General features: G+C 44.2%; 1 protein-coding gene across 1 annotated transcript in view; it reads right to left on the minus strand.

Moving 5' to 3' along the window:
- LOC140458590 (complexin-3-like) overlaps window positions 1-11,530 on the minus strand; it is a 30,704-nt gene extending 19,174 nt beyond the window's left edge. Inside the window, exon 1 of the mRNA XM_072553347.1 lies at window positions 11,142-11,530. Within this exon, the coding sequence (XP_072409448.1) occupies window positions 11,142-11,299 (158 nt within the window). The 5' untranslated portion in view covers window positions 11,300-11,530. The remainder of the gene's footprint in view (window positions 1-11,141) is intronic.
- Window positions 11,531-13,724: the final 2,194 nt, after the last annotated feature.

Raw genomic sequence — 13,724 nt, forward strand, 5'->3', positions numbered from 1 at the left:
TACCACCCTCTGCGTGAAAAAGTTGCCCCTTAGGTCTCTTTTATATCTTTCCCCTCTCACCCTAAACCTATGCCGTCTAGTTCTGGACTCCTCCACCCCAGGGAAAAGACTTTGTCTATTTATCCTATCCATGCCCCTCATGATTTTACAGACCTCTATAAGGTCACTCCTCAGCCTCCGACGCTCCAGGGAAAACAGCCCCAGCCTGTTCAGCCTCTCCCTGTAGCTCAAATCCTCCATCCCTGGCAACATCCTTGTAAATCTTTTCTGAACCCTTTCAAGTTTCACAACATCTTTCCGATAGGAAGGAGACCAGAATTGCTCGCAATATTCCAACAGTGGCCTAACCAATGTCTTGTACAGCCGCAACATGATTTCCCAACTCCCGTACTCTGACCAATTAAGGAAAGCATAACAATTCCAATTGATGATGCAGATTGGTCTTTGCTATTACTCATGTTTAGTTCCGAATTCCATTTGATGAGAAAAGATCATCACCAGATTCTATATGTACATATTACACCCATGTCCTGCCCTAAACCGATGTGCACACACAAAAATCATGGCAATCAATTTTCCACATATTAAATGAGACTCATGCAGATATTTTTCTTGCAGACATTAATTTTTGAAACTGGAAGTGAGAATTATTTTTGGTAGCTCACCATTTATGCTAACAATCATCAGATTATGATCATCAGATGTAATGTCATATGATGACAAAGCTGAAAAATGTGTTGCTGGAAAAACGCAGCAGGTCAGGCAGCATCCAAGGAGCAGGAGAATCGACGTTTCGGGCATAAGCCCTTCTTATGCCCGAATTGTCGATTCTCCTGCTCCTTGGATACTGCCTGACCTGCTGCGCTTTTCCAGCAACACATTTTTCAGCTCTGATCTCCAACATCTGCAGTCCTCACTTTCTCCCATATGATGATAAAGGAAGATAAAGGAAGGACAGCAAGATTTACCCATTATCATCATGGAAATTGAATCTATTTGTAAAGTATGGACACACCTACAGAAACTGACACTCACTCAAAATGGCAGGGAACAACCATTTGGACCCCTTTCTATATCATTTTAGAGCAACAAAGCCATTTTACAATTGGCTTAATCAAAAAGCTATAAGTGTGATTCTAACACAACAGCTCTTTAAAGAATTACTAATCTCATCAGAGTCAATGAAGAAGTTCAGTGTATCATTCTACTCTGTATAAATCAATGCTGGAATGTTGATATTATACCTTCAGCTTTCTCATTAGGTAGGTGCTGTGATGCATCATATTTCAAAGCCCACACATGGGCCATTTGGTCAACAATTAGGAAGTATTACATTTCCACTTAGGATAGCTTGAAATGAATTACTTGCAACTCACTGCTAAAATAAGTGTTGGCATTTCTCCCGGTCATCTTATCCCCATAGCACCTCTCAAAAATGTAATCCTTATGACTGCATAAGATGTCTGACAATAAAGGGCAGAAATATTAATGCACAGCTGGAACATTAGCCTTACAATATATTTCCAGACTATCAAGATAGAATTTTCAATGCAGCCATTTAAAATAAGCATTGAATCATGCAGCACAGAAACAGACCTTTTGGTCCAACCGATCCATCCCAATCGTAATGCCAAACTAAACTAGTCTCATCTGCCAGGATTTGGCCCATACCCTGCCAAATATTTCTCACTCATGTACTGATGCACTTTGACCATTTTGTATAAAAATTATATCCTACCTTCTATGTTGTGTCATAATCAATCATTATGACCCAAGATACTATTCCTCCATGCAACTGAATTCCAGTTACAACAAAAGCAATTTCAGCTGTTGGAAATCTGAAATAATAGAAATTATCAGGAATACTTGGTATGCCTGTCATGTGTGGAAATAGAAAAACAATATTTTTCGGAAGAAGCAACTGGAATGCAGAGTACTGGGCTCTTGGTAAGATCCTTTGTAGTGTAGATGAGCAGAGAGATCTCAGTGTCCATCTACATAGATCCCTGAAAGTTGCCACCCAGGTTGACAGGGTTGTTAAGAAGGCATAGGACATGTTGGCTTTTATGGGTAGAAGGATTGAGTTTCAGAACCATGAGGTCATGCGGCAACTGTACAAAACTCGGGTGCGGCTGCACTTGGAGTATTGCGTACAGTTCTGGTCACTATTATAGGAAGGATGTGGAAGCTTTGGAAAGGGTTCAGAGGAGATTTACCTGGATGTTGCCTGGTATGAAGGGTAGGTCTTATGAGAAAAGGCTGAGGGACATGAGACTGTTTTTGTTGGAGAGGAAAAAATTGAGTGGTGACTTAATAGAGACATATAAGATAATCAGAGGGTTAGATAGGGTGGACAGAAAGAGCCTTTTTCTTTGGATGGTGATGGCTAGCACAATGAGGCATAGCTTTAAATTGAGGGGTGGTAGGTATAGGACAAATGTCAGAGGTACTTCATTACTCAGAGAGTAGTAGGGGTGTGGAATGCACTGCCTGCAACAGTAGTGGACTGTTAGGGGCATTTAAATGGTCATTGGATGGACATTTGTGGGCGGCACAGTGGCACAGTGGTTAGCACTGCTGCCTCACAGCGCCCGAGACCCAGGTTCAATTCCCGCCTCAGGCGACTGACTGTGTGGAGTTTGCATGTTCTCCCCGTGTCTGCATGGGTTTCCCCCGGGTGCTCCGGTTTCCTCCCACAGTCCAAAGATGTGCAGGTCAGGTGAATTGGCCACGCTAAATTGCCCATAGTGTTAGGTAAGGGGTAAATGTAGAGGTATGGGTGGGTTGCGCTTCGGCGGGTCGGTGTGGACTTGTTGGGCCGAAGGGCCTGTTTCCACACTGTAATGTAATCTAATCTAATCAGATATGGATGAGAATGGAATAGTGTAGGATAAATGGGCATCAGATTGGTTTTACAGTTTGGTGCAACATCGAGGGCCGAAGGGCCTGTACTGTGCTGTAATGTTCTATGTTCTAACTCTGTTTTTCTTTCCACAGATGCTGCCAGCTCTTTTGAGTAATTCAATCTATTTTTAAGAAATCCACTAACAGGGTGTGTGCATTGCTAGCTAAACCAGCATCTATTGGCCATACCTAACTGCGCAGAGGGCTGTCAACTATATGCAGTGGATCTGAAATCACATGTAAACACAATCAGGTACGGACAGCAGTTTCCTTCCCTGAAGGACATTAGTGAATCAGATTAGCTTTTCCAATAGTTAGCAATAGTTTCACTATAATCATTAAACTCTTAATTCAACATTTTATTGAATTCAGTTTCACCATCTACTGTGGCAAAATTTGAAACCGTGTCCCCAGAATAGATAATATGATGAGGAAATTGCCTCACTGTTCTAGTTCATGTTGTCAGGAATGAAAGTACAGTCTGGATGGGAAATAAAAAGTCAGGCCAGGCAGCAGCCGAAGAGCATGAGAATCGACGTTTCAGGCAAAAGTCCTTCATCAGGATTAGAACTGTCAATTCTCCAGCTCCTCGGATGCTGCCTGATCAGCTGTGCTTTTCCAGCACCGCACTCTCTTCTGTAACCTCCAGCATCTGCAGTCCTCACTTTCTCCTGGGAGATAAAGAGGCTCAAGCTTTTGTCTGACAAATGTACCAACTTTGTCACTGTTAAGGTGCTCCAGGTTCTCCTCAAAGCTACACTTTTTGAGAAGACTTGTAGCTCATGTTGAGGTTCAGGTTGTAAGTTTGCTCGCTGAGCTGGCAGCTTTGTTTTCAGAAGTTTCGTAACCGTGCCAGGTAACATCATCAGTGAGCCTCCGGTGAAGCACTGGGGTTCTGTCCTGCTTTCTATTTACCTGAATTGGTCTCTGAAGGTGGGTGATATCATTTCTAGTTCTTTTTCTCAGAGCTTGGTAAATGGGATCCAAATCGTTGTGTTTATTGATGTATTTATTCTGGTTTAAATGTCAGGCCTTTAGGAATTCCCATGTGTGTCTCTGTTGGCTTGTCCTAAATGGATGTGTTGTCCCAGTCCAAGTGGTGTCCTTCTTTGTCTGTATGTAAGGATACTAGTGAGAGTGGGTCATGTCTTTTGGTGTTTAGTTGGTATTCGTGTATCCTGGTGATTAGTTTTCTGCCTGTTTGTCCGATGTAGTGTGTGTTACAGTCCTTGCATGGTATTTTCTAAATGACATTCATTTTGCTCTTTGTTGGTGTCGGATCCTTTAAGTTCATCAGTAGCTGTTTCAGTGTAGGTTTGTGTTGGTAGGTTTGTGGGCTTCCATGATGTCAAGGGGTCAGGGCAGTCTGGTAGCCATCTCCAAGATGTCTTTGATGTATGGTAGAGGGGCGAGAGTTTCTGGGTGGGTTGTGCTTACTTATTTGGACTTGTTGTTTAAGAATCAGCAGACTGTGTTTATTGGGTACCCATTCTTCTTGAATATGCTGTATAGGTATTTTTCTTCTGCTGCTTGTAGTTCCTGGATGCTGCAGTGTGTTGTGGCCCATTTAAATAATGTTCTGGTGCAGCTCCATTTGTGGGTGTTGGGATGATTGCTTCTGAAGTTGAGTATCTAGTCTGTGCGTATTGCTTTCCTATAGATGCTGGTCTGCAGTTCTCCATTGACTGTTTGTTCCACTGCAACATCTAGGAAAGGGAGTCTGTTGTTATTCTCCTCCTCTTTGGTGGCATTTATGCCAGTAAGGATGTTGCTAGTGATATTGTAGGTTTCTTCTAATTTGTTCCATTTTGTGATGACAAAGGTGTCATCCACAGAGCGGGCCTGACGTTTGGATTGTATCTCCTCAAACTTAAATCAGTGCATAGCTATAACAATTAGTCATAGAGTCATAGAGCATGGAAAAAGATCCCTTGGTCGAACCAGACAATGCTGAACATAATTCTAAACTAAACTAATTCCACCTGCTTGCTTCTAACCCAGATCCCTCCGAACCTTTCCAATTCATGTACTTACCTAAGTGTCTTTTAAACTGTACCTGCATCCAGCACTTCCTCAGGAAATTTCATTCCACATGCGAACCACCTTCTGCGTAAATTTTTTCCCTCATGTCTTTTTTCATTCTCTCTCCTCTCACCTTAACAATGTGCCCCCAAGTCTTGAAATTCCCCCATCCTAGGGAAAAGACACCAACCATTAACCCTATCCATGATTTTATAAACCTCTGTAAGGTCACCTCTCAACCTCCAACATTCCCATGAAAAGCCTCCCAGCCTATTCAGCCTTTCTTTATAACTCAAACCTTCCATCCCCACCACATCCTGGTAAATCTCTTCTGAACCCTCTCCAGCTTTAATAAAATCCTTCCTATAACTGGACAACCAGAACTGGACAAGCACTGCAGAAGAGACCTCACCAATGTCCTATTTGTCCACATGGAAAAGAGGTGATTTGACTGCAATTTTATGATTAAAATAATGCCCATGATGACACTGGGGAGTAACTGTTTCCCTTTCTCACATGCAATAATCTTTCTGCCTGTGGTTCTTCTTTATTGTACCTTAATGTACTGTATGCAGCAGCACTTTAGCTAGTCTGATCAATAACGATTCAGCTCAGTTACTTGTTAAAGCCTTCTGCCTAATGAAGTCGACAGAAGCAACAACTCGACTATTTTGAAAATGCAATATCAGCCGTAATGTTTACTACATCAGAAGTGGTAATCCGTCCCAAGGAACTCAGCTGTTGGGGTGCGGGGTGGGGGGGGTGGGGGGGGGGGGGGGGGGGGGGGAGGTGGTGGGAGGCGGAGTGGAGAGGGGAATGGTTAATCTCTTAGTTCTTGTATTAGCTGCCATATGGGCTAGGATATACACGGATCCCAACACTCCGTTTTGATACTGGTAAGATTGTTTTTAAAGTTTCAGACCCAAACAGGAGAGGGCGCAATTCTACGAGCATTGAATCAGATTGAGAGTTGGAACTTGTTTTTTTACCCAAAGAAAAATTACAATAAACCCAGAAATTCTTTCAAGTTGCCATTGTCATCGATTGAAATAACATCGTTCAACAGGGCCTCTTGCATTGCAGTGGTAGTGTCCCTACTTCTGGAGCAAGTGGAACCTGAACCAGCTCTTCTGCTGCAGAGGTAGGGACACCATCACTGCACCACACAGAGTTTCTATCACACACTCTGGGGCAGGAGGCCCAGGTTGAAGTGCCACCTTCCCTAGAGGTAGGGACACCACCACTACACAACACAGAGTTTCTATCGCACACTCTGGGACAGGAGACCCAGGTTGAAGTGCCACCTTCCCCAGAGGTAGGGACACTACCACTGCACCATACAGAGTTTCTATCGCACACTCTGGGGCAGGAGACCAAGGTTGAAGTGCCACCTTCCCCAGAGGTAGGGACAATACCACTGCATCACACAGAGTTTCTATTGCACACTCTGGGGCAGGAGACCCAGGTTGAAGTGCACTCTACTCCAGAGGTAGGGACACTACCACTGCACCACACAGAGTTTCTATCACACACGTCTGGGGCAGGACACCCAGGTTGAAGTGCCACCTTCCCCAGTGGTAGGGACAATACTATTGCACCACACAGAGTTTCTATCATACACTCTGGTGCAGGAAACCTAGGTTGAATTGCAATCTACTCCAGAGATAGGGGCACTACCACTGCACCACACAGAGTTTCTATCGCACACTCTGGGGCAGGAGACCCAGGTTGAAGTGCCACCTTCCCCAGAGGTAGGGACAATACCACTGCACTACACAGAGTTTGTATCACACACTTCTGGGACAGGTGACTCAGGTTGAAATGTAACCTGTTCCAGAGGTAGGGACACTACCACTGCACCACACAGAGTTTCTATCACACACGTCTGGGGCAGGAGACCCAGGTTGAAGTGCCACCTTCCCCAGAGGTAGGGACAATACCACTGCACTACACAGAGTTTCTATTGCACACCTCTGGGACAGGAGACCCAGGTTGAAGTGCATCCTGCTCCAGAGATGCATGGTAGAAATTCTGAACAGATGGACAATATCCTCCAGTGAGGCACAGGGGCGTCTCTTTCAGGGCTTTTGACCTGTCCTGTAATCTTCCCTCTGACAGGAACGGTGTGAATTACCCCTCCACTTGTAGGGACCAAAGGAAGGAATTTACTATCGAATGTTATTGTGGAGAACAAAACTCTTCAACTTGCCAGCGTAATTGAGTTGGAGAACATGTTGCCCTAAGTTCACCTTAGGACCCTTGCAACGTCACTGAATAGATTTGACCAGCCCTTCTTCAAGTGAACCACCATTTAAGAGTGGTAGAATTAGTAAAGTTTAAATGATAGATGTAGCAATCTGAGCCTGCTAGAACTGTCCCCCTGGAACCCACATTCCCTCTCCCACTGCTCAGTTTCTGTGCAGTTCCCTTGAAGGGGAAATTGGTTAATCTCTCTCACCCTGCAAACTGAAACTCTGGGGGAAACTCTGGGTGATGCTCTTAGAGGAAAAAACAGAAATTGCTGGGAAAACTCAACAAGTCTGGCAGCATCTGAGGACAGAGAAACAGTTAACATTTCAGGCCCAGTTCTGAAGAAGGGTGACTGGGCCCGAAACATTAATTCTGATTTCTCTCCACAGGTGCTGCCCGACCTGCTGAGTTTTTCCAGCAATTTCTGTTTTTGCTTCTGATTTCCAGTATCCGCAATTTTGTGGGTTTTTTTGTTACGTATTTTAGGATTAACTGGGGGTTTGGACAGAAAGGCTTCCGTTCACGATCCAAACACCTTATTCCGAGCATCCCCTTGAAGAGAGTTGGCGTTTTACGTTTCAGAAGCCACACCACATTCGAAACATTAATTCTGTTTCTCTCCCCACACATGTTGCCGGCACCTGCTGAGTTTCTCCAGCACTTTCTATTTTTTTTATCTCAGACCTCCAGTATTTTGCTTTTACACCTTATTGCTGGTCCATTCCTGAGTTGGGCAAAGTAACATACAACACTGAACAGTCTATAGGAGCTAATTACTGCAGATGCTGGACTCTGTGCTGAAAACAAAAAGAAAACATTGGGACTCTGATTTTTGTTTTCTGAAGAGTCTATAGTTTGACTGTTTAATATGTCAAATGGTCCATTTTACAGATTGCTTCCTTCCACAGTCGCCCTCCGACCTCCAGAGCTTCACCAGTAAGCATTAAACAAAATGTGTTGGCTAAATGTTTGAATCGCATCTCCTCTCACCCAGCTCCTGTACTCAAGTGATGTCTCCCCTCCAGCCGCTCTCAGTCCATCACCGTCAGGGAGCAGTGATCAATTCGGTTAGTGTCCACCTGAGTCGCCGACAATTCTAATATCTCACACCCATCCCACACCCACGACCCACACCCCCCCTCCCCATCAATGGACCTTACTGCTGTGTACACCCTACTGGCTCAGTCAGCTGAGTTAACGCGGGAGAAAATTCGAGATTTTATGCAATGGCACAGACGTGGTGGGCCGAAAGGCCCTATTCCTGTCTACTGTTCTAAGTGAATCTAAATCCAAAGATGCGCAGGCTAGGTGCATTATGCAGGGGATAGGGTGGAGGCGTGGATCTGCGTGGGATGCTCTTTGGAGGCTTGGTGTGGACCTGATGGGCCGAATGGCCTGTTTCCCCGCTGTTGGGATTCTGTGAATCGTTTTATCTTTTGACCCGTGGTTTGTCACTGGCCTGGAACGCATTGCAAATGTCAATCCCAGATTTCAGAGTTGGCCCATCAATATTCTTTCACCAAATCCTAGGGGGTGCTCTAAGCAAGCATAAAATAATATAGCACAGACCACGACCATTCGTTCCATCGTGCTCGTACCAGCCCTTCAAAAGAACTATCCAACTCATCTGCCTGCTCTGCTCCTTCCTCAATTGATTTTTTTTTCACCTCTGCAAGTATTTGTCCAACTCCCCTTTGAAAGTAACCCCGTCCCTTTCAGATTTACCAACCCTGACTGTAAATTAACTGGACATTTCCGTTTCCACCCTTCCGCCCTGGTTCGTCTAGCAGTTTCCTTCCGCCTGCTTCTTGGATTTATTTGCTGGATTTACTAGGAGCTGTTTTCTCATCTCCCGCCGTCAAACCCCGGTCGTGATGTTATAAAGGAAGACGGGAACTGACTACATGGTTACATTCAAACAGAAACATCCAGAATGAATCAGACTTTTCTCAAAAAAAAAGACTTTGCCCTTCCTGTGACTCTCTGACAGTCAATGGAGCGCATGTGTTTGCCCAGTTTGGCTGCACAAAGGCTGCAGGGAATTTATTCAAAGATCATCCGTGTGTCAAATGAAATCACAGTGACCCATAGTAACTCGGGTCCGTGCACGTCAAACCTACCGGTTTAAACGCCGTCTGCTGAAAATGTATCAAATAAACCCCAGTTTGGGCTTTTGGACTAACTCTATGTCATTTGAAGTGCAACTAACTGTTAACTGTTTTAGCCAACATGACATATGAGAACTCTGTTACTTGCATTGTACATGTGAGCAGTCCCTTTTCTTAAAAGATAGCAGAAATATACAACATGGATTATTGTAATGAAATAGAAAGTTTTGAAAGAGAAGTTGTAAAAACCACCGATTATTTGCAAGCTATAACATACAGTACACAGCAAGGAGTTAGGAAGCTAATTTTTCCAAGCCACCATCAGTTTTGAGGAAGAATCACTCGATCCGAAATTTCTCTCCACATATGCTGCCAGACCGGCGGAACCTATTCCGTGAATTGTTTTTGAGCTAATCTTTGGGAACGCTTTACTGAACACTTCAACAGCTGCTAACCTGGACTCTGGGAGACATGGAAAAGAAACAGCTCCGAATCGTCCAGTATTGAAAAGGCCCTTCGGCCCATCAAGTCTAGACTACCAAAGCTACACTACTCACATCGCCTTGAAAGTTAGGAAATTTCAAGTGTTCATACAAAAGGTTGTGAATTTACCCGCCTCTATTACCCTCCCAGGCTGTGCATTCCAGAGTCCCAACACTCTTTGGGTTATTTTCTTCAGATCTCCTCTAAACCTCCTGCCTTTCACCTTAAAAGTATGCATCTTGTGATGGCTTGATTGACGAAACTGGAATCATAAAACCCGACGCGGGCGAAATGACTAAATGATAAGACCCCCCCCCCCCCCCCCCTTGTAGTTTTGCTATGAGAATGGGGCGATACATTCACCCAAAGAACAGTCAGACATCTGCAGCCTCTGGCTCTGAGCTCGCCAAAAGGAAGTAAGGGCCTTGGAGGGGACACAGAGGGGTGAGGGGTTCAGCTTTATGGGCAAACTGGAATTGTTCTCCTTGGAGCAAACTAGACCAAGCGGAAACATAATATGGATGATGGTGGGGAGCCGGGGGGGATGATATTGATAGGGTTGTGATGGGGCAAATCCTGCAAGTATCAAAAGTCATGTACTGAAAATAATTCACACAAAAAACACGATAGGATATTTGAGCTTTTTTTTTACATCCAACGTTTTGTGGCCAAGAACACAAAAGCTTAGGACATCTGCAAATGAACCCAAGGGTTCTGGGGGAGAGCAATTTAATCAACAGTTTCAAAGAGCGAGCAAGTTGGATTGAATGCCCCCTTCTTTGGGAGACAGCGTTTCTGATGAAGATTCTCTATCGAATAAAAAAGTTAAGACTATGACACTAAAAGCAACACATTCGAAGTGTTGCAAAATATTTCAAAAAAGGGGGGGGGGGTTTACCCTTTTGATCCCCTGAAAAATGTAGAATCATTTCACTTAACCATTTAATAATGTGGTAAGCATTCGGACGTTCAATGAGTTAAATTCAAATTAGAAAACCATCCATTTTAGATTATTAACTGTTTATTGCAAGGCGAAGGAGATTGACGGTGAATCCCAGCAGTTTAGTTTGTAAAAAATAAACTTAATCCCGAGCACCCGTTTCGCACACCTTGAAATTACTGACTAGAATCGCGTCAGTTGATGTTGGGACAATGGTGGCATTTGAATTATTTCTCACTGTCCAGTTGAATACAGCGAATGGAGGCAAGGGGGAAACTATACACAGGAAAGGCGACTATGTTTTAAAACTCCAACCGAATAAAACGGACACATGGCTCTCTACATTGCCATTGCTGTGTGAATGTTATCTGTGGGATTACAGGTTGGAAGCACTCTCTTGGCTGGGGTCCAAAGGGGAAAAACAAAACACTTACTTTTCTTCTACCAGCTGCCGTTGGTATTCCTCAAACTCCTCTCTTGTCATTCCCTGGGCTGCGGCTTCCGACTTTTCTCCCTCGCCCTTATCCTCGCCAAGTCCCCCAGTCAAGTTCTTCAACTGCCCGCCTACCATGTTCTTGACGATGAATGCCATGGCGCCGCCTTAAAGAAGTTGCCCGCTTTCAGGAGGTCTTTTGTTGAACAGCTCCCAGCGCAGCGTGTTCTCTCTGTGTGTGCGTGTGTGTGTGTGTGTGTGTGTCCGCCTGCGTTGGTTTGGGGATGTGTTCGGAAGTGGGTGGGGGCGGTCGGATGAAGTTTCAGCACCACGCTCCCTGGACAGCGCTCCTCGGAATGGACAGCTTTGGAGATTGGTGGACAGCCCGCTCTCTCCTCCCTCGCTCCCACCCTCGCCCCGGCAGCCAGTCACCGCTCTTCATCGCGGGTATCAAACCTGGATGAAGTTTGCTGTTTGGTTTGACAACCCGATAGACTACCCCACGTGCAGCACGCTGCCGGGAACAAACAGCAGGAGCTTGGGCTCTCACTGATGCCTCTGAGAAGGAACCAGAAGGACGTACAAACTTGCCAAGGCAACAGGCACATTTCCAATCCTTACTAACATTTTAAGTGCTTAAAAACTAAAGCTAAATTTTCAGCAAAACGGTAAAATCTATGGATTTATTTTGGATTTCCCTTTTGTTTTTCTCTGTCCTACTAATATTCTACATTTTGACCTGCTGGGTACTTAATAATCTCTCATTTCCACACCTATGTACATGATTAAAAGCTTCTGGTATCAATGTGCTGCAATTAAACTCTTGCAATCTTGCAGCAGAGTCATGAACCTAATCCTTCAGTGATGTCCTGAAACGATGTTTGCTCTCTGTTCTGCAAGAATAATGAGAAAATCCTGTGCTGATGACCCAAAATGAGCTTTATTTCAACCCTAGAGTTTCCCAAAGATTTGCCGGAATAAGCAGTGACACCAGATGAACCTTTAAATTGTCTTCTGCCAGCTGTCCTCAGCAATGACAAGGCAGTTGCTCAAGGGAGTGAGAATTGAGGAAGGGGTCTAAAGGATTCTGGACCATCTTCTTTCTCTTCTGGACCCATCCGTGTAGAACACATCCTTCATGCATCCTCAGCATTTTCTACCAATTCAAAGTCAATTACTTTTATGAAGGTTAATAAGGCAAGGATAACTCCATTAAGTGCAGTTATTGACATTCCACTGAGTAGATTGCAGGGAGTCGAGAAAATGGAAGCCCTATGGTAAAGACCAACACTGATTTAAAACAACTTAATTTCAAAAGACTTGCATTTATAATTGAACTTTTCACAACTTCAAGAGGTCACAACTCATTGTACAGCCAAAATACCTTTATTTTGGGAGAAGGGGAAGGAGATTTATGCACAGCAAGGTTTCACAAAAAGTAGTGACCAGATAATTTGTTCTTAAGCATCGCTGGAGGGATAAATATTGGCTAGATGAATGCGTCTGCTCTTCTTGGGGGTTGGGGACTCAAGGGATCTTAAAGCTACACCTGAGAACAGATGTTGCCTCGATTTAATGTCTCATGGCAAAGATGACCCAATAGTAGGACTAGCACTCCCTTGATACACCATTGATGTGTTAGCCTCAGTTCTGAGCTCACTTCTCTCTAAGGGAACTTAAAATCACAATCTCCTGAATGAAGTAACTGCACTGTGATTCCTTAATTGGCTTGACGTACCAACCTCAGCTTTTATCTGCCTGCATTTGGAACTTATTGAGAATTAAGTGTTTATTTGAGAATTGGTTAGTATGGTTAGTATTTAATATCTGCTTCTTGTTATATTTGTATTTTGTTTCATGAGGTATGTATCATCACTGGCTAGCTCACCAGATATTGTTTTTGAGACGATCAGCTGCCATCTTCAACTACTCCAGTCCGCTTTTGGAATATTGCGTGCAATTCTGGTCTCCTTCCTATCAGAAGGATGTTGTGAAACTTGGAATGGTTCAGAAAAGATTTACAAGGATGTTGGCAGAGTTGGAAGATTTGAGCTATACGAAGAGGCTGAATAGGCTGTGGCTGTTTTCCCTGCAGCATCAAAGGCCGAGGGGTGGGCTTATATCAGTGTATAAAATCATGAGGGGGATGGATAGAATAAACAGACAAAGTCTTTTCCCTGGGGTGGGGGAGTCCAGAACTAGAGGGCATAGATTTAGGGTGAGGGGGAAAGATATAAAAGGGACAGAAGGGGCAACTTGTTCATGCAGAGGGTGGTGCATGTATGGTATGAGCTGCCAGATGAAGTGATGGAGGCTAGTACAAATACAGCTTTTAAAAGGCAACTGGATGGGATATATGAATAAAGAGGGTGTAGAGGGATATAGGTCAAATGCTGGCAAGTAGGACTAGATTAGATTAAGATATATGGTCAGCATGGACGAGTTGGACCTAAGCATCTCTTTCCATGCTGTACATCTCTATGACTGTTTGTGGTGTAGGTACATGCAGATTTCTAGTTGGGCAGGGAGTTCCATGATTTTGACCCAGAGACAATGAAGGAATGATGGTCCAGTTCTAGGCCAG

Source organism: Chiloscyllium punctatum, chromosome 33, assembly GCF_047496795.1.
Source record: "Chiloscyllium punctatum isolate Juve2018m chromosome 33, sChiPun1.3, whole genome shotgun sequence".
NCBI classification, from domain to species: domain Eukaryota; kingdom Metazoa; phylum Chordata; class Chondrichthyes; order Orectolobiformes; family Hemiscylliidae; genus Chiloscyllium; species Chiloscyllium punctatum.